At 44.2% G+C, this 21,281-nt stretch overlaps 1 protein-coding gene across 1 annotated transcript; it reads left to right on the top strand.

Annotated features, from left to right (window-relative positions):
* The first annotated feature begins 16,419 nt into the window (after positions 1 to 16,419).
* LOC100272943 (DNA-binding protein) lies at positions 16,420 to 20,333 on the top strand. The gene is made up of 5 exons (NM_001147395.1): positions 16,420 to 17,236; positions 18,336 to 18,403; positions 18,977 to 19,108; positions 19,242 to 19,403; positions 19,596 to 20,333. The coding sequence occupies exons 1-5, from the start codon at positions 16,735 to 16,737 to the stop codon at positions 19,905 to 19,907; spliced, it is 1,176 nt and encodes a 391-aa protein (NP_001140867.1). The 5' UTR covers positions 16,420 to 16,734; the 3' UTR covers positions 19,908 to 20,333.
* The last annotated feature ends 948 nt before the right edge of the window (positions 20,334 to 21,281 follow it).

The following is a 21,281-nucleotide window of genomic DNA, read 5'->3' as shown; positions in this document are numbered from 1 at the left end:
CTCCGACGCGGCATCCGTCACTTCTAAGCGCCAAGAGCGCAAGAAGTATAGTAAGATTCCCCTACGCTACCCTCGCATTTCAAAGCATACATCTTTACTTTCCGTCCCATTAGGCAAACCACCAACTTTTGATGGTGAAGATTATGCTAGGTGGAGCGATTTAATGCGATTTCATCTAACCTCGCTCCACAAAAGTATATGGGATGTTGTTGAGTTTGGTGCGCAGGTACCGTCAGTAGGGGATCAAGACTATGATGAGGATGAGGTGGCCCAAATCGAGCACTTCAACTCACAAGCCACAACAATACTCCTCGCCTCACTAAGTAAAGAGGAATATAACAAAGTACAAGGGTTGAAGAACGCCAAGGAGGTTTGGGATGTACTCAAAACCGCGCACGAGGGAGACGAGCTCACCAAGATCACCAAGCGGGAAACGATCGAGGGGGAGCTCGGTCGGTTCCGGCTTCACAAAGGGGAGGAGCCACAACACATGTACAACCGGCTCAAGACTTTGGTAAACCAAGTGCGCAACCTCGGGAGCAAGAAGTGGGACGACCACGAAGTGGTAAATGTTATTTTAAGATCTCTCATTTTTCTAAATCCCACTCAAGTTCAATTGATTCGTGGTAATCCTAGATATACTAAAATGACCCCCGAGGAAGTTATCGGGCATTTTGTAAGTTTTGAGTGCATGATAGAAGGCTCGAGGAAAATCAACGAGCTTGGAGACTCATCCGAAGCCCAACCCGTTGCATTCAAGGCAACGGAGGAAAAGAAGGAGGAGTCTACACCAAGTAGACAACCAATAGACGCCTCCAAGCTCGACAATGAGGAAATGGCGCTCGTCATCAAGAGCTTCCGCCAAATCCTAAAGCAAAGGAGGGGGAAAGACTACAAGTCCCGCTCCAAGAAGGTTTGCTACAAGTGTGGTAAGCCCGGTCATTTTATTGCTAAATGTCCTATATCAAGTGACAGTGACCGAGGCGACGACAAGAAGGGGAGAAGAAAGGAGAAGAAGAGGTACTACAAGAAGAAGGGCGGCGATGCCCATGTTTGTCGCGAGTGGGACTCCGACGAAAGCTCAAGCGACTCCTCCGACGACGAGGACGCCGCCAACATCGCCGTCACCAAGGGACTCCTCTTCCCCAACGTCGGCCACAAGTGCCTCATGGCAAAGGACGGCAAAAAGAAGGTTAAATCTAAATCCTCCACTAAATATGAATCCTCTAGTGATGACAATGCTAGTGATGAGGAAGATAATTTGCGTTCCCTTTTTGCCAACCTTAACATAGCTCAAAAGGAAAAATTGAATGAATTGGTTAGTGCTATTCATGAAAAGGATGACCTTTTGGATTCCCAAGAGGATTGTCTAATTAAAGAAAACAAAAAACATGTTAAGGTTAAAAAGGCTTATGCTCTTGAAATTGAGAAATGTGAAAAATTATCTAGTGAGCTAAGCACTTGTCGTGAGATGATTGACAACCTTAGAAATGAAAATGCTATTTTAAATGCTAAGGTTGATTCACATGTTTGTAATGTTTCAATTCCCAATCTTAGAGATGATAATGTTGACTTGCTTGCTAAGATTGATGAATTAAATGTATCTCTTGCTAGCCTTAGATTAGAGAATGAAAATTTAATTGCTAAGGCTAAAGATTTTGATGTTTGCAAAGTTACAATTTCCAATCTTAAAGATAAAAATGATATTCTTCATGCTAAGATTGTGGAACTTGATTCTTGCAAACCCTCTACATCTACCATTGAGCATGTCACTATTTGTGCTAGATGTAGAGATATTGATGTTAATGCTATTCATGATCACATAATCTTAATTAAGCAACAAAATGATCATATAGCTAAACTTGATGCTAAAATTGTCGAGCACAACTTAGAAAATGAGAAATTTAAATTTGCTCGTAGCATGCTTTATAATGGGAGACGCCCTGGCATTAAGGATGGCATTGGCTTCCAAAGGGGAGACAATGTCAAAATTAGTGCCCCTCCTAAAAGATTGTCAAATTTTGTTAAGGGCAAGGCTCCCATGCCTCAGGATAACGAGGGTTACATTTTATACCCTGCCGGTTATCCCGAGGACAAAATTAGGAAAATTCATTCTAGGAAGTCTCACTCTGGCCCTAATCATGCTTTTATGTATAAGGGTGAGACATCTAGCTCTAGGCAACCAACCTGTGCCAAGTTGCCTAGAAAGAAAACTCCTAATGCATCAAATGATCATGCCATTTCATTTAAAACTTTTGATGCTTCTTATGTGCTTACTAACAAATCCGGCAAAGTAGTTGCCAAGTTTGTTGGGGGCAAACACAAGGGTTCCAAGACTTGTGTTTGGGTGCCCAAAGTTCTTGTGTCTAATGCCAAAGGACCCAAAACCGTTTGGGTACCTAAAATCAAGAACTAAAATTGTTTTGTAGGTTTATGCATCCGGGGGCTCAAGTTGGATACTCGACAGCGGGTGCACAAACCACATGACCGGGGAGAAAAGGATGTTCTCCTCATATGAGAAAAACCAAGATCCCCAACGAGCTATCACATTCGGGGATGGAAATCAAGGCTTGGTTAAAGGACTTGGTAAAATTGCTATATCTCCTGACCATTCTATTTCCAATGTTTTTCTTGTTGATTCTTTAGATTACAACTTGCTTTCTGTTTCCCAATTATGTCAAATGGGCTACAACTGTTTTTTTACTGATATGGGTGTCACTGTCTTTAGAAGAAGTGATGATTCAATAGCATTTAAGGGAGTGTTAGAGGGTCAGCTATACTTGGTAGATTTTGATAGAGCTGAACTCGACACTTGCTTAATTGCTAAGACTAACATGGGTTGGCTCTGGCACCGCCGACTAGCCCATGTTGGGATGAAGAATCTTCACAAGCTTCTAAAGGGAGAACACATTTTAGGATTAACAAACGTTCATTTTGAGAAAGACAGGATTTGTAGCGCATGCCAAGCAGGGAAGCAAGTTGGCACTCATCATCCGCATAAAAACATAATGACGACCGACAGGCCACTGGAGCTCCTACACATGGATCTATTCGGCCCGATCGCTTACATAAGCATCGGCGGGAGTAAGTACTGTCTAGTTATTGTGGATGATTATTCTCGCTTCACTTGGGTATTCTTTTTACAGGAAAAATCTCAAACCCAAGAGACCTTAAAAGGATTCTTGAGACGGGCTCAAAATGAGTTCGGCTTAAGGATCAAGAAAATAAGAAGCGACAACGGAACGGAGTTCAAGAACTCACGTATTGAAGGCTTCCTTGAGGAGGAGGGCATCAAGCATGAGTTCTCTTCTCCCTACACGCCACAACAAAATGGTGTAGTGGAGAGGAAAAATAGAACTCTATTGGACATGGCAAGGACCATGCTTGATGAGTACAAGACTCCGGATCGGTTTTGGGCCGAGGCGGTCAACACCGCCTGCTACGCCATCAACCGATTGTATCTACACCGAATTCTCAAGAAGACATCATATGAACTCCTCACCGGTAAAAAGCCTAACATTTCATATTTTAGAGTTTTTGGTAGCAAATGCTTTATTCTTGTTAAAAGAGGTAGAAAATCTAAATTTGCTCCTAAAACTGTAGAAGGCTTTTTACTTGGTTATGACTCAAACACAAGGGCATATAGGGTCTTTAACAAGTCCACTGGACTAGTTGAAGTCTCATGTGACGTTGTGTTTGATGAAACTAACGGCTCTCAAGTAGAGCAAGTTGATCTTGATGAGATAGGTGATGAAGAGGCTCCATGCATCGCATTAAGGAACATGTCCATTGGGGATGTGTGTCCTAAGGAATCCGAAGAGCCTCCAAATGCACAAGATCAACCATCCTCCTCCATGCAAGCATCTCCACCAACTCAAGATGAGGAAGAGGCTCAAGTCGATAAAGAAGAAGATCAATCAAATGAGCCACCTCAAGATGATGGCAATGATCAAGGGGGAGATGAAAATAATCAAGAAAAGGAGGATGAGCAAGAACCAAGGCCGCCACACCCAAGAGTCCACCAAGCAATCCAACGAGATCACCCCGTCGACACCATCCTCGGCGACATTCATAAGGGGGTAACCACTCGATCTCGTGTTGCACATTTTTGTGAACATTACTCTTTTGTTTCCTCTATTGAGCCACATAGGATAGAGGAAGCACTTCAAGATTCGGATTGGGTGGTGGCAATGCAAGAGGAGCTCAACAATTTCACGAGGAACGAGGTATGGCATTTGGTTCCACGTCCTAACCAAAATGTTGTAGGAACCAAATGGGTCTTCCGCAACAAGCAAGATGAGCATGGTGTGGTGACAAGGAACAAAGCTCGACTTGTGGCCAAAGGATACTCCCAAGTCGAAGGCTTGGATTTCGGTGAAACCTATGCACCCGTAGCTAGGCTTGAGTCAATTCGCATATTATTAGCCTATGCTACTTACCATGGCTTTAAGCTTTATCAAATGGACGTGAAAAGTGCCTTCCTCAATGGACCAATCAAGGAAGAAGTCTATGTTGAGCAACCTCCCGGCTTTGAAGACAGTGAGTACCCTAACCATGTCTATAGGCTCTCTAAGGCGCTTTACGGGCTCAAGCAAGCCCCAAGAGCATGGTATGAATGCCTTAGAGATTTCCTTATTGCTAATGGCTTCAAAGTCGGCAAGGCCGATCCTACACTCTTTACTAAAACTCTTGAAAATGACTTGTTTGTATGCCAAATTTATGTTGATGATATTATATTTGGGTCTACTAACGAGTCTACATGTGAAGAGTTTAGTAGGATCATGACACAGAAATTCGAGATGTCGATGATGGGGGAGTTGAAGTATTTTCTAGGATTCCAAGTCAAGCAACTCCAAGAAGGCACCTTCATTAGCCAAACGAAGTACACTCAAGACATTCTAACCAAGTTTGGAATGAAGGATGCCAAGCCCATCAAGACTCCCATGGGAACCAATGGGCATCTCGACCTCGACACGGGAGGTAAGTCCATGGATCAAAGGGTATACCGGTCGATGATTGGTTCATTGCTTTATTTATGTGCATCTCGACCGGACATTATGCTTTCCGTATGCATGTGTGCAAGATTCCAAGCCGACCCTAAGGAAGCTCACCTTACGGCCGTAAAACGAATCTTGAGATATCTGGCTTATACTCCTAAGTTTGGGCTTTGGTACCCTCGGGGATCCACTTTTGATTTGATTGGTTATTCGGATGCCGATTGGGCAGGGTGTAAGATTAATAGGAAGAGCACATCGGGGACTTGCCAGTTCTTGGGAAGATCCTTGGTGTCTTGGGCTTCAAAGAAGCAAAATTCGGTCGCTCTTTCCACCGCCGAAGCCGAGTACATTGCCGCAGGCCATTGTTGCGCGCAATTGCTTTGGATGAGGCAAACCTTGCGGGACTACGGTTACAAATTAACCAAAGTTCCTTTACTATGTGATAATGAGAGTGCAATCAAAATGGCCGACAACCCCGTCGAGCATAGCCGCACTAAGCACATAGCCATTCGGTATCATTTTCTTAGGGATCACCAACAAAAGGGAGATATCGAGATTTCTTACATTAACACTAAAGATCAATTAGCCGATATCTTTACCAAGCCTCTTGATGAACAAACTTTTACCAGACTTAGGCATGAGCTCAATATTCTTGATTCTAGAAATTTCTTTTGCTAGCTTGCACACATAGCTCATTTGAATACCTTTGATTATATCTCTTTTATATGCTATGACTAATGTGTCTTCAAGTCTATTTCACACCAAGTCATAGGTATATTGAAAGGGAATTGGAGTCTTCGGCAAAGACAAAGGCTTCCACTCCGTAACTCATACTTCGCCATCACTCCAAGCATCTCTCTATTCTTTGGGGAGAAATGAGAATTCAAAGCAAAAGGACTTCGTCTTTGGTATAGTCTTAACTCATTTACTTATGACCAAAGGGGAAGATAGTACCCAGGGCTCTAATGATTCCGTTTTTGGCGATTCATGCCAAAAAGGGGGAGAAATGAGCCCAAAGCAAAAGGACCGCACCACCACCAATTTCAAAAACTTAGTACTTTCCAAAAGTATTTTTCAATTGGTATCCTATTGTGTTCAAAAGGGGAAGAAAGTAGTATTTCAAAATGATATATCAAAACCCTCTTGAACACTAAGAGGAGTATCCCATTTAGGGGGAGTTTTGTTTAGTCAAAGGAAACGCATTTGAAACAGGGGGAGAAAATTTCAAATCTTGAAAATGCTTTGCAAAAACTTATTCATTTACCTTTGACTATTTGCAAAAAAAAACCTTGAAATGGATTTACAAAAAGAATTTGCAAAAACAAAACATGTGGTGCAAACGTGGTCCAAAATGCTAAATAAAGAAAGAATCATTCCATGCATATCCTGTAAGTAGTTATATTGGCTCAAGTCCAAGCAACCTTTACACTTACGTTATGAAAACTAGTTCAATTATGCACTTCTATATTTGCTTTGGTTTGTGTTGGCATCAATCACCAAAAAGGGGGAGATTGAAAGGGAATTAGGCTTACACCTAGTTCCTAAATAATTTTGGTGGTTGAAATGCCCAACACAAATCTTTGGACTAACTAGTTTGCCCAAGTGTATAGATTATACAGGTGTAAAAGGTTCACACTCAGCCAATAAAAAGACCAAGTTTTGGATTCAACAAAGGAGCAAAGGGGCAACCAAAGGCACCCCTGGTCTGGCGCACCGGACTGTCCGGTGTGCCACCGGACATGTCCGGTGCACCAGGGGGACTCAGACTCAAACTCGCCACCTTCGGGAATTTCCAGAGGCGACTCAGCTATAATTCACCGGACTGTCCGGTGTACACCGGACAGTGTCCGGTGCGCCAAGGGAGGTCAGCCTCAGGAACTCGCCAGCTTCGGGAAAAGCCAACGGCTCGTCCACTATAATTCACCGGACTGTCCGGTGTGCACCGGACTGTCCGGTGCGCCTCCGAAGCAACGGTCATCTCTGCGCCAACGGCTCTCTGCCGCGCATTTAATGCGCCCTCTGCGCGCGCAGAAGTCAGAATCGCCCATGCTGGCACACCGGACATCAAACAGTACCTGTCCGGTGTGCACCGGACACCCAGGCGGGCCCACAAGTCAGAAGCTCCAACGGTCAGAATCCAACGGCAGTGATGACGTGGCAGGGGGCACCGGACTGTCCGGTGTGCACCGGACTGTCCGGTGCGCCATCGAACAGACAGGATTCCCAACGGCCACATTTGGTGGTTGGGGCTATAAATACCCCAACCACCCCACCATTCATTGTATCCAAGTTTTCCACTTCTCAACTACTACAAGAGCTCTAGCATTCAATTCTAGACACACTAAAGAGATCAAATCCTCTCCAATTCCACACAAAACCCTAGTGACTAGTGAGAGTGATTTGCCGTGTTCATTTGAGCTCTTGCGCTTGGATTGCTTCTTTTCTTTCTCACTTGTTCTTGAGATCACAACTCCATTGTAATCAAGGCAAGAGGCACCAATTGTGTGGTGGCCCTTGCGGGGAAGTTTTGTTCCCGGCTTTGATTTGAGAAGAGAAGCTCACTCGGTCCGAGGGACCGTTTGAGAGAGGGAAGGGTTGAAAGAGACCCGGCCTTTGTGGCCTCCTCAACGGGGAGTAGGTTTGCAAGAACCGAACCTCGGTAAAACAAATCTCCGTGTCTCACTCGCTTATTCGCTTGGGATTTGTTTTGCGCCCTCTCTCGCGGACTCGTTTATATTTCTAACGCTAACCCGGCTTGTAGTTGTGTTTATATTTGTAAATTTCAGTTTCGCCCTATTCACCCCCCCTCTAGGCGACTATCACTAAGCCCACAAAGAGTGCGAATGGGCATGTCTGCCAGATTTGTGGTGACTCTATAGGTGTTTCAGCCACTAGCGATGTCTTTGTTGCCTACAATGAGTGTGCCTTCCCTATCTGCCGCCCATGCTATGAGTATGAGCGCGAGGGGAACCAATGCTGCCCCCAGTGCAAGACTAGATACAAGAGACAAAAGTGTTGGTTTCCTGACAACTTCTTTGAGTGTGTGTAACTTGTATGAAGCTAGCATGACGGAGTTCACATCACATGCTTACTTTACGTGAATAAAAGGTTCCAGGCTTGCAGCATAGTGGATATGCCTTATGATAATGACATTCGACAGCCTAGATTAAGCCATCTACTTCATTTTATTCTCTATAACAGTAATTAACGAAATCTTCTTACTTCCTCTGCACCTACAACTACGACGGTAAGCAACCACGCCCCTCGTTCCAAGATGAATCTGACACGCAATATTGTGCTCATGGTCGTCATGCGTCGTTTTTTCTGTTTCGTAGGGGACTACAAGGACAAGGATGGTGTCAAGGGCCTGTGCGTCGTGGGCGCCATCAACAACTGTACCTCCCAGCTCCCCACCTATGGGAGATCTTCTCCCCCATAATGTAATGTCGCTACTCTGCTACTCGTATGTGCATGCTCCAATTCTGCAAAGTTTTGGACAATTTGTCATTAACAGTCATGAACGTTGCTTTTCTGCAGCGCAGATAATATAACACAAGCGCTCATGTTCCTCTCGCACTTCATCAGAGACATACACTAGGTAGTACAAACCGAAGGTTTGATGTGCTCTATTTGGTGTGTTTGATCAGATCAACAATGTGGCTGATCGCTCATGCTACTGACTGCTAACACAACTACTACCTGTACTCCATAGCCACTTCACTCCGACAAAGGAGGGAACACCGTCGACTTCCACTGGTACGCAAGGAAGACTGTTTTACACTATGTACGTACGTCAAATACTGGACATCATCAGTCATGATCTTGAAATCTATAGGAACCTGGATGCTAGGGCATGCTCTATTTTGTTCACTAATTGCCCGGTTTGGAACGCCAGCATCATCTAGCCGACTAAAGACGACTTCTATGGAGACAGCGTAGCCGGTTACATCGACACACTGAAGAAAAACATAATGATATGGAACTAGGATAAGAGTTTTCTATAGATAGAGAGAAAGAGAGAAGCTAAATGTTAATTATTCAGACCTTTATTCGCTCGGTAGCACAAAGAATGGTCGGAGAAGTGTCCAGCTGGGAAGCATGCGGCAAGAACCAGACTGTATGTCCAGATATGTATATATGCTTTGCTTCACATTCAGATTTTTTGTGCTTGGGCATTTAATTGATCTTTGTATGTTGTTGCATCGAGTGTTTTTTCGTTGATTAATACGGTAATTTTCATAATTTTCTTTATGTTTCAAATCATTCGTAAAGTAAGATTACTCTCTGAGTTTTTGACTGGTTATAAATAAATAGGAACAATTGGATCCATACCATTAAAAGATCCAAACTTTAGATATATACCATGGACCCCACATGTCATTGACTCATGTGGACCCACATGTAAGTGAGATAGTAATGGTATGGATCCAAAATGGTGATCTTTTAATGGTATGGATCCAAATTTCCCAAATAAATATCGCAAGATATACGTCTGAGAACATCATTGCATCATGCCACTGGGCATACAAGGGTGTTGAGGAAGACTCAACCCTAGAAGGTACTACTAATACTAGCACATTACTTTTTTTAATTAAGGTAATGCCTACATTCCTGTTCTGTAGTATGCACACCGGATTTGTATTATTGTCGTACTATTGATGCATGATTTTAACTTGAGGGGCAAGAATATGCTAATTAATTTGTGTTTATGTTCTTGGTGCAGATCCCTATTTCTTATAAATCTTATCTCTACTATTCCATTCACCTCTCTCTCCTCTCCCACATTTAAACGGTAAAAATCTAAAATTATGCAAAAATAAAGATTAATAATTTGTGAGTCATGGCAACGCACGAGCACCTGACTATGTTTGGTTAATGCATGTTTGATTTCTGTTGACGAGTGTTTCAAACAACAGCTGTAGATTTGGGGCAGTCAACTTGTGTAGGCATTGGTGGTGACCCGTTCAATATCACATATACACATTTTGAGATTAAGGCCTCATATTTTAAGCAAAAGCCTTCCTTTTTTAAATATATTATGAAATATCTTGTCATGGATTTTGTACTTTGCTCTGTGGAATTAATCCCTTGTCTGGCATTATCTGGTACTTGAATACTTAAAGTGTATTTTTTATTCCAAATGCTACATACATATGTTTTTCAGTCAACACAACTCCATCTCATTTTGTAGTTTTCTTAGTGTTCAATACTATTTGGATTCTATTAAGTCAGAAATAGCAAAGATAACATAGAAATGTGGACTTCCAAATGCAGAAGCAATTGGAAAATTGTACATCTTATGCAACTTGATCGAACTGTTATATTTTAGATCTTTTGTTTAGCATTTTTTAATCCACATGTATTTCTCTATCATATAAAACTCTATATTGATTCTTTAAAATAATTTATATGAATTTGATAATGTTTGTCACAACTCACACGAATTCTGTATACCATAATGAATTGATGGTTGAGAGACTATGCACGAGGCATGCAAATTAACAAGACTCATACAAGCGTCGAACAGTGTGCTGATGATGATCAGAGACACAAGGGCAGCACATGATCAAGTCTTAACATGTTTGGCTTCCGAACAGGCTTTTCTCTAGATCCCTAAGGAAGAAGAAGATCCGGTCAGATATATGTCGATGCCCATCCCAACGTACATAAGCTATCAATGGTATTATATGTTCCCGTTGCAACGCACGGGCACACAACTAGTAATACTATTAATTTATGTGAGTGGAGAAATGTAATCAATGACATGATGAGTAATTTTTATGCAACTTTATGAGGACGTATGAAAATATTGTTTTTAGTCATTCTTAGTGTTTTTAAAAGCAACCTTTGAGAAGCTTCAAAAAATTTATGAAATTGGTCAATAGTTTAAAAAAAAATTAAACTCGTGGAGCTGGACTTGTTTGGATAGACTATTTGGATAGAAGAAGCTAAAATATATTTAAAATTTTTGAAGTGAAACTCTTCCAAACAGGACCTTAGTTCCTTTAGAATTTAGACTCTAGACTATACAGAGTTTTTTCTTCTTGCTACGTATCTATGCACGATTTTATATTAGCAAAGACTATGTTTTAAAAATGTAAAGCGATTTATATCTCCGAACCATTCTCGTTTAATCGACCGTTAATCGCGTTTGAAAGGGGGCATTTTACCTGTGCTTAAGCGTTAAGCGGTTCTTCGGAGATAAATGGTACAATATCTGTGCGTTGCGACAACACACTAAAATAAATCTTATATTTTATCTTAACAAAAAGGTCTAAAATGTATAAGTTAGAAATGAGTCTGACATTTTTTTATATATCGCTTGGTTGCTCATTCTTTAGCTAGTGAGGTGGTACTACATAAAAATATTACGTTGTGTGTGGCTTTCTCTCAGTGTTAGGCTTGAGTGGTCACAGCTCATCTGTAGAGTAGCGATCTATCTATGGAGTAACAGACCACTAATAAAAATTTAGGTTTTCACGGCTATCTATGGAGTAACAACCATCTGATAGAGTATATGGAATAAGCCTACATGTTTTATACCTGACATTTGAAACTAGTGCTTTGTAGCAGTAGAGTCCCTCCGGCCTCTACCCTCCACCCTCCTACTCGTTCCAGGCTTTCAGCAGAAGCAGAAGCAGGCCGGGGAAGCGAGAGCAAATCTTGGTCGGCAGCAGCTTTGGCACCCACCCGCTCTGCTCTGCACACGTAAAAAAAAGGAGCTGAGGTACCTTCAGTCCAATTCAAAAGCAGTGGGAATATGCCCGCCATACCAAGCATCCGAGCGAGGAGCAAAGCAACGGAGAGCCCCATCATATCATACTATAAGATTAAATCTCCGATTAATCATGCATAAGCTAAAGCAAAAAAGTGATCCGAGATGTGGCCTTCTTCGCCAGCTCCAGTATCGTATACGGTCTCGCGCTGGGGTGCTTGGTCGATAAATACATACAGGAGAGGAAGGTACGGTATCTCCGTTCCTTAATTGCTAAGATAAATATCTAAAGTGTGGGGAAAAAAATTCCAAAGTCTCCAGGTAAGCAACAAACGCATAATGGTTGTTCAGCTCCAACCACGGATTAACTTCTCGGCCCGCGAACTACCGAAATCCGGTAAAAAAGAATTCCTTCTCGTTACAAACCGAGATAGCAAAACTGGTACGATTTCTTGTGTATTTTGGTTTTAGATTTGAAAATATAAAAGTCAAACTTTAGTCAATAAAACACTTTTTTTTTGGAAATAACATAACAAGAATGTAATCACTGGCTCCAACTCACGCCGCTCAGGGATGTGGCTAGGTTTTGGAATTCACACTTGCTTTTGAGGTGGGGCTTTGGAGGTTCCTCAAACACTCTATCTTTGACATAAGTTTGGGGTGGTGGTATGATTTTGATTCAACTTGGAGTAGTGGAAGATTTCACAATTGGTTCCAAGCTACTACGCTCATCAAGCTTGACACATAGCTTACCTCTTGCATCATGGTTCGAAGAGATGAACAAACCTTGAGCTCCAAAAGACCAACGAAACTCTAGGAACAGAGGAAACACGTGTTTCCTCCAAAAATGCTCGAAAGGACTTAAAAAAGTGTTTGTTCGTGTCTGAAATTTTCGTAACTAGTACCTCTCTGTTTTTTTATTTATTATGGTTTAGTTCAAAAATGAACTAGCATGATAAATATTCGAGAACAAAGGTAATACTCTTTATGCCCCCTAAGACATGTCCAGTGTCGTCCTAGCGAGGATGCAAAATGTTTTCAAGAAAAAAACTCTTGCTTTAGAGTATATCCGAGAGAGGATCTAAATATAATGTAGCCCTATTTTAAATATAAGACTTAGGTGGTATTTGTTTGGGATTACGATCTGCTCAGATTAATGAACTATAATCTGAGCAATTATAATCCCAAAACAAAGACCCCTTTAGAACTATAAAATACCTTTCCAACAACGGTTCTATTTTATAAAAAAAACATGAAACTGTTATAGAGTTTGGTCTCTCGGGTCTTAGATATAGTACACTTATATTGAAGCTCTATCCTATTTTCCGTTTAATCTCCAACCATTCATTTTCTAATAATATGATTTATTTCCTAAGTAGTATTATTTAAGACTTAACAGTTGAGGTAGAAATTTCTTTTGAGGCCCTAAACACGGTACTATTCCAATTTTCAGGACTCCACTTTAAAGTTTATTGTTAGAGATGCTCTTACATTTGAAGCCTGAATGAAATCCCTTTTTTGGATCAGATCGACAGAAAGTACCAAAAGACAAGTTAAGACGTCGTCCCTTATCCGGTCCACGCGTGCAAGCGAACGAACGCCATGAAGCTGGGGGAAACCAACAAAACAGCTGATGGGCTTCTTCTGCTTTTGTTGTCTTGTATTGTATAGGGTTAGCATCTACGACACCAAGCTGTCTGTGCGTGGTTGCCGCCACTTGTTAGTTTCCTTCCTGATGGAGGGGGTCCCCTCAGTTAGCCATGGAGCATGCATTTCCACCTAAACTCGCGACTAAGCTGGTGCTAATCACTTTCCCCCACCTTTTTTTTTTCTCTCCAAACCGCAGGAGAAAGTGAACAAGCTATCCACTTGCCCACCATCACATCCTCAAAGTACATCATGCCTTAGCCTACTTTTTAGGTTTTGCCTGCTTGCTTGTTTGCCTGTCTTCCCACAAGTAAACATTTGGTTGCATACAGGGTGGTGGAGTGCCCATGATCCCTCCTGCACGCATGCATTTTTTCTTTCATTTTTTTTTCTTCTAAAATTCCTCCTCAATTGCTGGTTAAACTCATAGATAGATGCATAATAGTCTGGCTGCAGCTACAATCTATAAAGACAAAATATTGTAAAAGTCATAGTCGCAGCCAGATTAAAATCGTAGCAAGCCACAGCGAACATGCCTGAGAAAGGGTTGGAGCAAAGCTTGCCATTAGCCCTATCTCAATCAGCTAATCCGGTTATCTTACACGTTGTTCTGCTTTCGTCTACTGTTGGACATTGACTCCTCTGTGTCTGTGTGTGTGGCTATAGCTTGATTGTTCGCAATCCGTTAGCCATTATAAACACATTCCATCCAAATCCGCGCCCCCCAATAAATCTTTTTCTTTAGCTTAGTAAATCAATTTCCTTGTGCTTACTTGCCTTGGAAGAAAATGAAAGGCTAGATTGATATATTACGCTGGCAGATACAGTAAGTAGTAGGAAGCAATGCAGAAAAAAAATATATAATATATTGTTGAGGTTCGATGAGCTGTCCGTGGCTGGCTGGCCTTTTGCGGACGTCTGCTATTGGCCCTGTTTGGGACAGCTGCTGCTTGTTGAAAAAGCAGCTTATCTGATAAGCTGGTAAAAAGCAGCTTCTGCTTGTTGTCTGCTTTTAGTTCATTTTGAGAAGCAGCTGAACTGATAAGCTGCTACAGAAGCTGTCTGTTTGGCAGGACTTCAGCTTAAATTTGTGAAGAAGCTGAAAATAAGCTGTGCCAAACAGGGCCATTGTGTGTTCATAGATAATCAGTGTGGCTGTTGAGTTTTAAGATGGCAAAGTAGTAGTAATAAATAAATCGTTTCGTTGTCCCGGCACTTTGTGTTTATTTAAGCTCAACTGCTCGTCAGCTTTCGGCCCGTGCGTAGTGTGGTCCCATGTAATTCACTCAAATTTGAACACGAAGGATCAGAAAACAAACAGTTTCCCCCTTTGGACCACTCAGCGTGTTTGATCTGTTGGTGAGTGAAACCTAGCTCGCATCTCAGAAGAACCAAGATGCCACTGAAAAATATACTCATTCCTTGTATGCCACTGGCCCCACATGTCATAGACACCAAAAAATATACCTATATGCCACTCAGTGGCACACAAGGGATGAGTATAAAATCTGATGGCATACCAGGAATTTTCTCAAGAACCAACCAGGCTCCCGTAGGACAGGCTCCAGAGATGTTGTAGTTTGGGAACATGACTAGGTGTGCGATGGATGAGGCAAGCATATTCTGAAAAACTGAACATGTCCGTGTCCAACCATACGACTATTCGAAATATAACATAGATCAGTCACACCAACAAAAGGCCGTGAATAGGCCTCGTCATAGGCATAAGGCGGCCAAGCGTCCCCGAGCAAGACAGAGAGAAGGAACTTAGAGGCCAACCACCCATATCTATCCTAACAAAGTGTTTTTTATGTATTATATAATTTTTATTTGCTTGATTATATACTGTGGTGTTTTTTGTTTCACTAAAATATTACGTTTCATTTCAAATTAATGATTGTAAAAGAGATGAAATGATTGCAGGCTGACGGTAAAGACTATATATTTGGTAGATAAACATCGATGACAGTCAATGACGCGATCAATAAACCGCAAAGATCGGATGCATTGGATCTAGACTTAGGGGAGAAATTTTTATCTGGTTATTTTGTATTTGTCTAAGGATTAATTTGGTGAGACATGAGGATGACGACAATTATAGCTAGCTAATAGTAGCTTTGTTAAAGATCCAGTTACTTGCTGTAGCCTGTAGGGTGGGGACTTTGGCGCATCCACCCTTTTATTTTATTTTCCGTGCTTTTTGTCCTGTATATGCTTGGATAATAATGGATGAAAGCGGGAGAGGACATGAATCAAGGCTGCACGCGACACAGTATTTTATTTTATTGGCTGCAGCACCATTTATCGGTTTCGACGATTCAAATTTGTCCACAGATAATAAAAAAAGGTAGGGCCTGGGCCTGGCCGTGCCGGGCCGCGGTTGGCCAACTCCCTTTTTTGAAGAAAAAAAAACTAAAAAAGATGTACCGAGAACACGTTAGAATTTCTCCCCGTTGGATCGGAGCCGTTCCCATCCATCTGCACAGTGCCTGTCCTGCGTCTGACGTGTCACTGTTCGCTTTGACACGCTTGACCCGCGGGCTCGGGAAGCACAGCAGGCAGCTGCCGCCCGGCGCCATGGCAATATGGCATGCGACAAACCGACGACCAGTCAACCCTAAAGTGGCCCTGTGGCAGAACCGTAAATCCACCTCTCCATCGCCCGTATGTATACAGCGCTTAATAACTACTAGTAATTAATTAGCCCGCGTGACGCCAAGCGCCTTTTCCGTTCCCGGTTCTGCCCACCGGGTTCAGTTCACGGCTTCACGCCACGGCACGGCGCCAAGCAACGGGCATCTCCCTCGGTTCCCGCATTAAAAACCACCACGGGAAGAGCACGTGGGCCCCTCCCCGCTCTTAAACCGCGACAATTTCGGCCCCCGTTTCTTTACTGCGCCCGCGCGGGCGCGCCCGGGCGGATAAATAATTTAATATTTCCTCGATAACCTAATTTATTTCTCTTTTTTTAATCCCGCAATTCCCCCGGCGGCATCCTCGCCTTTTTTGCTTTTATTAGTTTTGGCTTTTTATTTCACTGGCGCCCCATTTCCGCCGCCCCTCTTCTGCTGCCTCTCGCCTCGCGACCTCCGCTTCGTCCTCCTCCCGCAGCTGCTCCTGTTTTTGTTTTTGTCGATTTTTGTCGCTGGAGCGAGGATTTTTTGAGGAATATTTCGGGATTTTGGGGCTATTTTTCGGGGACTTTTTTTTTGGGGGGAGGGAGGATTTTCGTTATTTTCTTTTTTTTTGAGGCGCCGCCCTGAACTAAACGGGGGAGATGGGGAGAGCGTGCGTGAGCTCCAATGGCGACTGCTCGTGTCGGGAGGCTTAGTAGGACGACTACGAGCAGGCGGGCGCGTGCGGGGTGCTGCGTGCATGGAGGCCAAGCCGGGGGAAGCCAGTGTTGGGCATGCGCCTGCGCCTATGGCGGCGGCAGCACCGGTTATGGCGGCGCCACCACTAGAGGAGACTGTGAGCTTCCAGCAGCCGCTGCCGGCGCCGGCCGCGGCGGCGGAGAGGGGCAGCTCGAGCGCCGTCCTGGTGCCGCCTCTTGCTACGGCGGCGGGAGGCGGCGCGATGGCGCTCGTGCCGGTGCTGATGAAGGTGCCGAAGAAGCGAGGGAGGCCGCGCAAGTACGGGCCGGACGGGAGCCTGATCCGCCCGCTCAACGCCACGCCGATCTCGGCGTCCGCGCCCTTGCCGGCCGCCGTGGCGCCTGGGCACTACACGCCGGCCTCCGCGGTGGGCGCCGCCATGAAGCGTGGCAGGGGACGGCCCCTTGACTTCGCCGCCGCCGCCGCCAAGCAGCACCAGCAGCATCACCACCAGCTCTACCAGCATCAGCAGCAGCAGTTCGGCTTCCACTTCGACTCCATTGGTAGGACTGTAGGAGTACTCCCAAATCTCTCGCTCGTATTCATCCCCCATTCCCCCTCTGTTTTTTTTGTCTCTCTTTATATATAGATTAATTAAACCCAAAAATCTGTTAATCTTTTTGGGATAATCCACATCCTATTCTAGAGATAAGGATTCGATTTTTCTCCCGACAAATTCCTCGACTAGAGGAGAATGGATGGATGAGCGGCGGGGGAGGAGCCAATGACAGGGGTAGTAATTGGATGGCGGCGTCACCGGCTCACTCCTTGTCCGGACACTGTCTGTCTGTCCCTCTCTTATCCGAATATTTCCTGTCTCCTCCACTCTACGCAGACGCAGCTCGTGCTGCACAACATGATCAGATGCTAGTTCGCACGGTCAGGTATCTCAGGCAGGCTCATGCGGCTGGTTGGTGCACTGTGCGAGCCAAGATTCATGGCTCGGTTGAGGGGCAAAGTGGGGGCCAGATGGAGGCATATCCTCTGCCTGCAGTCCATCCTACCCCGTTTTGTTGGTTGCTTTTAGGGTTTCTTGGTGTTCTGTGGTGGGGTTCCCCCGTTGTGGGGATTGCCTGCCATGGTGGTGCTGCCCTGCTTGTGCTTAACTGTTCTGTTCTGGAATAAAATATTGAAGATACAGATCATTTGAAAATCCTTCTTGTTAGGTTCTACCACGGTGCCTGCCTTTTTGTCATTCCTTGTCTCCCTGGTAGTAGGTCTGAAGGTGATCGTCTGATGGATATAGTTCAGACATACGGAGTATCTGTTTTTTTTTTCGAGGTACGTGGTGAAAATAGTATGACTTGGGACTGAAAAATGTATAGTGAATGCTTCGGGTACTAGAACACGGTGGTAAAAGTTGGTATGGCTGGATTGAACATTTACAGTGTATGAAGAATTTATGAGACTGTACTTCGATGAGTGAGGGTGGTCTTTGGATGTCGCAGTTGTGTAGCTAGTTGATTTCCTGATGGGATCACTGCCATAGATTCCTATTAGACTAAACAATCTTCTCTGCTCCCAGACCTTTCATTTGGCCAGTTTGTTTTGCTATAAATCTGCCATTATTTTTTTCTAACCACCCGCACCATGTGTTGGCAGGTGATATGGGGGCATGTTCAGCTGGTGCAAATTTCACTCCACACATAATTACAGTCGCTCCTGGTGAGGTATGGATCTAGATGTTATATATGTTGTGTACAACTGCTGTTTACACTAGATCTCATTTGGTGATTTCTGGTTCAGAGTATTTCTGACCTGACAGTCAGTATTGTAACTTCATCGTCTATGTACTTGAAATATCATTTTTATGGACCTTCAGTTAAACAACGTTTTCTTTTTCTTTCTTTTTTTTTAAAAAAAAATATTGTGATCGCCCTTATCATTTATTTCTGTTCACGTATTTTGTTATATACAATCACTTGGCGATGTGATGAGCACAGAAATCAAAAGACTGCACAGTCAGCTTTGTATGCTTTGCTTTTACATGATTAACCAAAGCGAGCCATGATCTCAAAATGGTCTTGTTATCCCTTTCCATCCCTTTAGATAAGGAGAGGTGAATTTCGTATCCCTGTTGAATTTGTCAAAGATTGAAATGAGTTCCGTCTTTATTTTTGCCTTTTCACTTCCTGTATATACATGCATTGCTCCTCTTACAGCCACAGCTATACTATCCATTTTCCTGAAGTGTTCTGTGTCTTTGCGCAAAACAGTGATCTGTATTTTCTCTGTCGGTTCAGGATGTGATGACGAAGGTCATATCGTTTTCCCAACAAGGACCACGAGCTATCTGTGTTCTCTCTGCAAATGGTGTGATATCCACCGTTACACTCTGTCAGCCTGATTCCTCTGGTGGCACGTTAACTTACGAGGTTAGCCATGCATGACAAAAGTTCTTACTGCACGCGTGGTTTCATATGCATGTCTGTGTGGGGATGCAGATGAAGGAATCTGAGTGGTCCTGCTTAATAACCCCATATGTCTGATGCCCTGCTTTGGTTGTAGGGACGCTTTGAGTTGCTGTCCCTGTCTGGGTCCTTCATGCCAACCGAAAACGGCGGGACACGAAGTCGATCAGGTGGGATGAGCGTGTCTCTCGCGAGTCCAGACGGTCGTGTTGTCGGTGGCGGGGTTGCCGGCCTGCTGGTGGCAGCGAGTCCTGTTCAGGTATGCATTTGCTTCCGTGTTTTTGAGATCTGAATGCCTGCCTACTAGAAGCCTCAGTTGTGCAGCTGAACTAGTGAAACTGCATGCCCCGCACCATTTTTATTTTTTTTGCATCTGTATCCTTCTAACGGCTGTAGTTTGCTGCATATAAGCTCACAGTGTAACTGATAGTGGAGAGTCCCCATTTGGCAGATTGTGGTTGGGAGCTTCCTGCCAAGCTACCAGATGGAGCAGAAGAACAAGAAGCCACGGGTGGACGCGGCACCTGCTGCCGCCGTCCCGCAGACGCCTCCCGCAGTCCCGATCTCGAGCACAGACACCCGCAGCAGCGAGCAAGGGCAGCAGAGCTCCGCGTCCCAGAGAGGGGTGAACATGACGGTCCCGGGAGGAACCTACGGCGCGGACCAGAGCTGGGTGTTGTCCCCTGCTCCGCAGCAGCCGATGGCCGAGGTGTCCAGGACGCCGTCGTCTGGGGACCTGAAGATGACCACGTCCGGATCATGAGCACTCTGAAACCCAGCCGGAGCTAGCCACCCACGCACTGACTGGGAGCCAAGGTCCCCGCTGGAAGATGGAAGGATGGGGTCATGGATTGGTTCATTTGTTCCTGACTCTTGCTGCAAATCTCGCACTAGGGCGGTCTAGTCTAGTTGTTGCTGTATGATGAGCGCGCCAGGCAGGAGGAGGGGAGTCTAACAACTGCACTTGCTGCCATTGTCGAGGAGTGCGTGTGTGTAGTGCAGCAGCTATTAACACCACAGTTTGAGTGTGCTAGCGGCGTGTGTTTTTATTTAGGCGACATTGTCGATTAAATTCTTGTGTCGGGATTATTACCTTTACCTTACGTGCTGGTTTAGTTTGGCACCCTGTATCTGTATCTGTATTGGATCATGCCCACCCTTGGCTTAAATCAGCATTAGAAAATTCTCCATGTTTCCTGTTATTCTGTCACTAGTCGGGAAATGGATGAATTCCGTGGTGCGATCGATCTCTCTTTCCGAATCATGTGTGTAGGTATGATGGATTGTGTGGCCAGGTCATGCCTACTTTTGTAACTGTTGCCGTACTCCAAAAGCACACTGATTATCTATTATTCTTAATTATTCATGTTCATTCTTGGTTCATTAGAAACATCATATAAATTGGCGCCAAGCAACAAACACCTCAGCGCTAGTTCTCCACGTACCCTCTCCATTTTTCGGTAAATATTCGAGGACGAAGTTAATATCATTTTTACTGCACCAAGTTGACATGAGCGGCGGCGGCGACGTACTTTTGATAAGGGAGAGGAGGTGTTTGGCCATTTCAAATGGTACATACACCCTCCACTCATTTGTCTGATCTCGCCGAGCCGCACAGCGGCACAAGTACAGAAGCTCCTCATCCCTCCTCGGTACTGGTACACACGGTCAACCGACAGGCGGCAACTCAACCGGACAAGGGCAACTGCCGATGGAGTCAGACAGAGGAGTTGCCACCAGCCGCGCGGACGGCCTAGACCTTGCGCTGGCCGAGGGCGCCCGTCCCGTCCGTCCCTCTTGTCGCCACCTACTCCGGCCCCCGTCTCACGATTCTTTTCTTTCTTCCTCGGTTTGTCACTGCTCACGGGTGTAGTCAGCTGCGGATGTATATAAAAATTCACATTAGCCAAAACAAAATCATAAAACATCTAGATAAGACTATAAAACATATGTAACGTTGCATATAGAAACTAGTGATCATAGAATAGAAATTAGAATTTAAAAGAAGATAAAAAAAATGAAAAATAAAAACTACGTGTCGATGTTGCAAATAGCGGAAGCACGTGAACGTGGAGCGCAAGCAAAAGGGGTGGACGGGTGGTAGTGGCGTTGGTGCGACGACAGAGTGAGTGAGGAC

Source organism: Zea mays, chromosome 4 (assembly GCF_902167145.1).
Source record: "Zea mays cultivar B73 chromosome 4, Zm-B73-REFERENCE-NAM-5.0, whole genome shotgun sequence".
Classification (NCBI taxonomy): domain Eukaryota; kingdom Viridiplantae; phylum Streptophyta; class Magnoliopsida; order Poales; family Poaceae; genus Zea; species Zea mays.
Note: the sequence above shows the minus strand (reverse complement) of the source record. Positions and strands in the feature narration are given on the sequence as shown.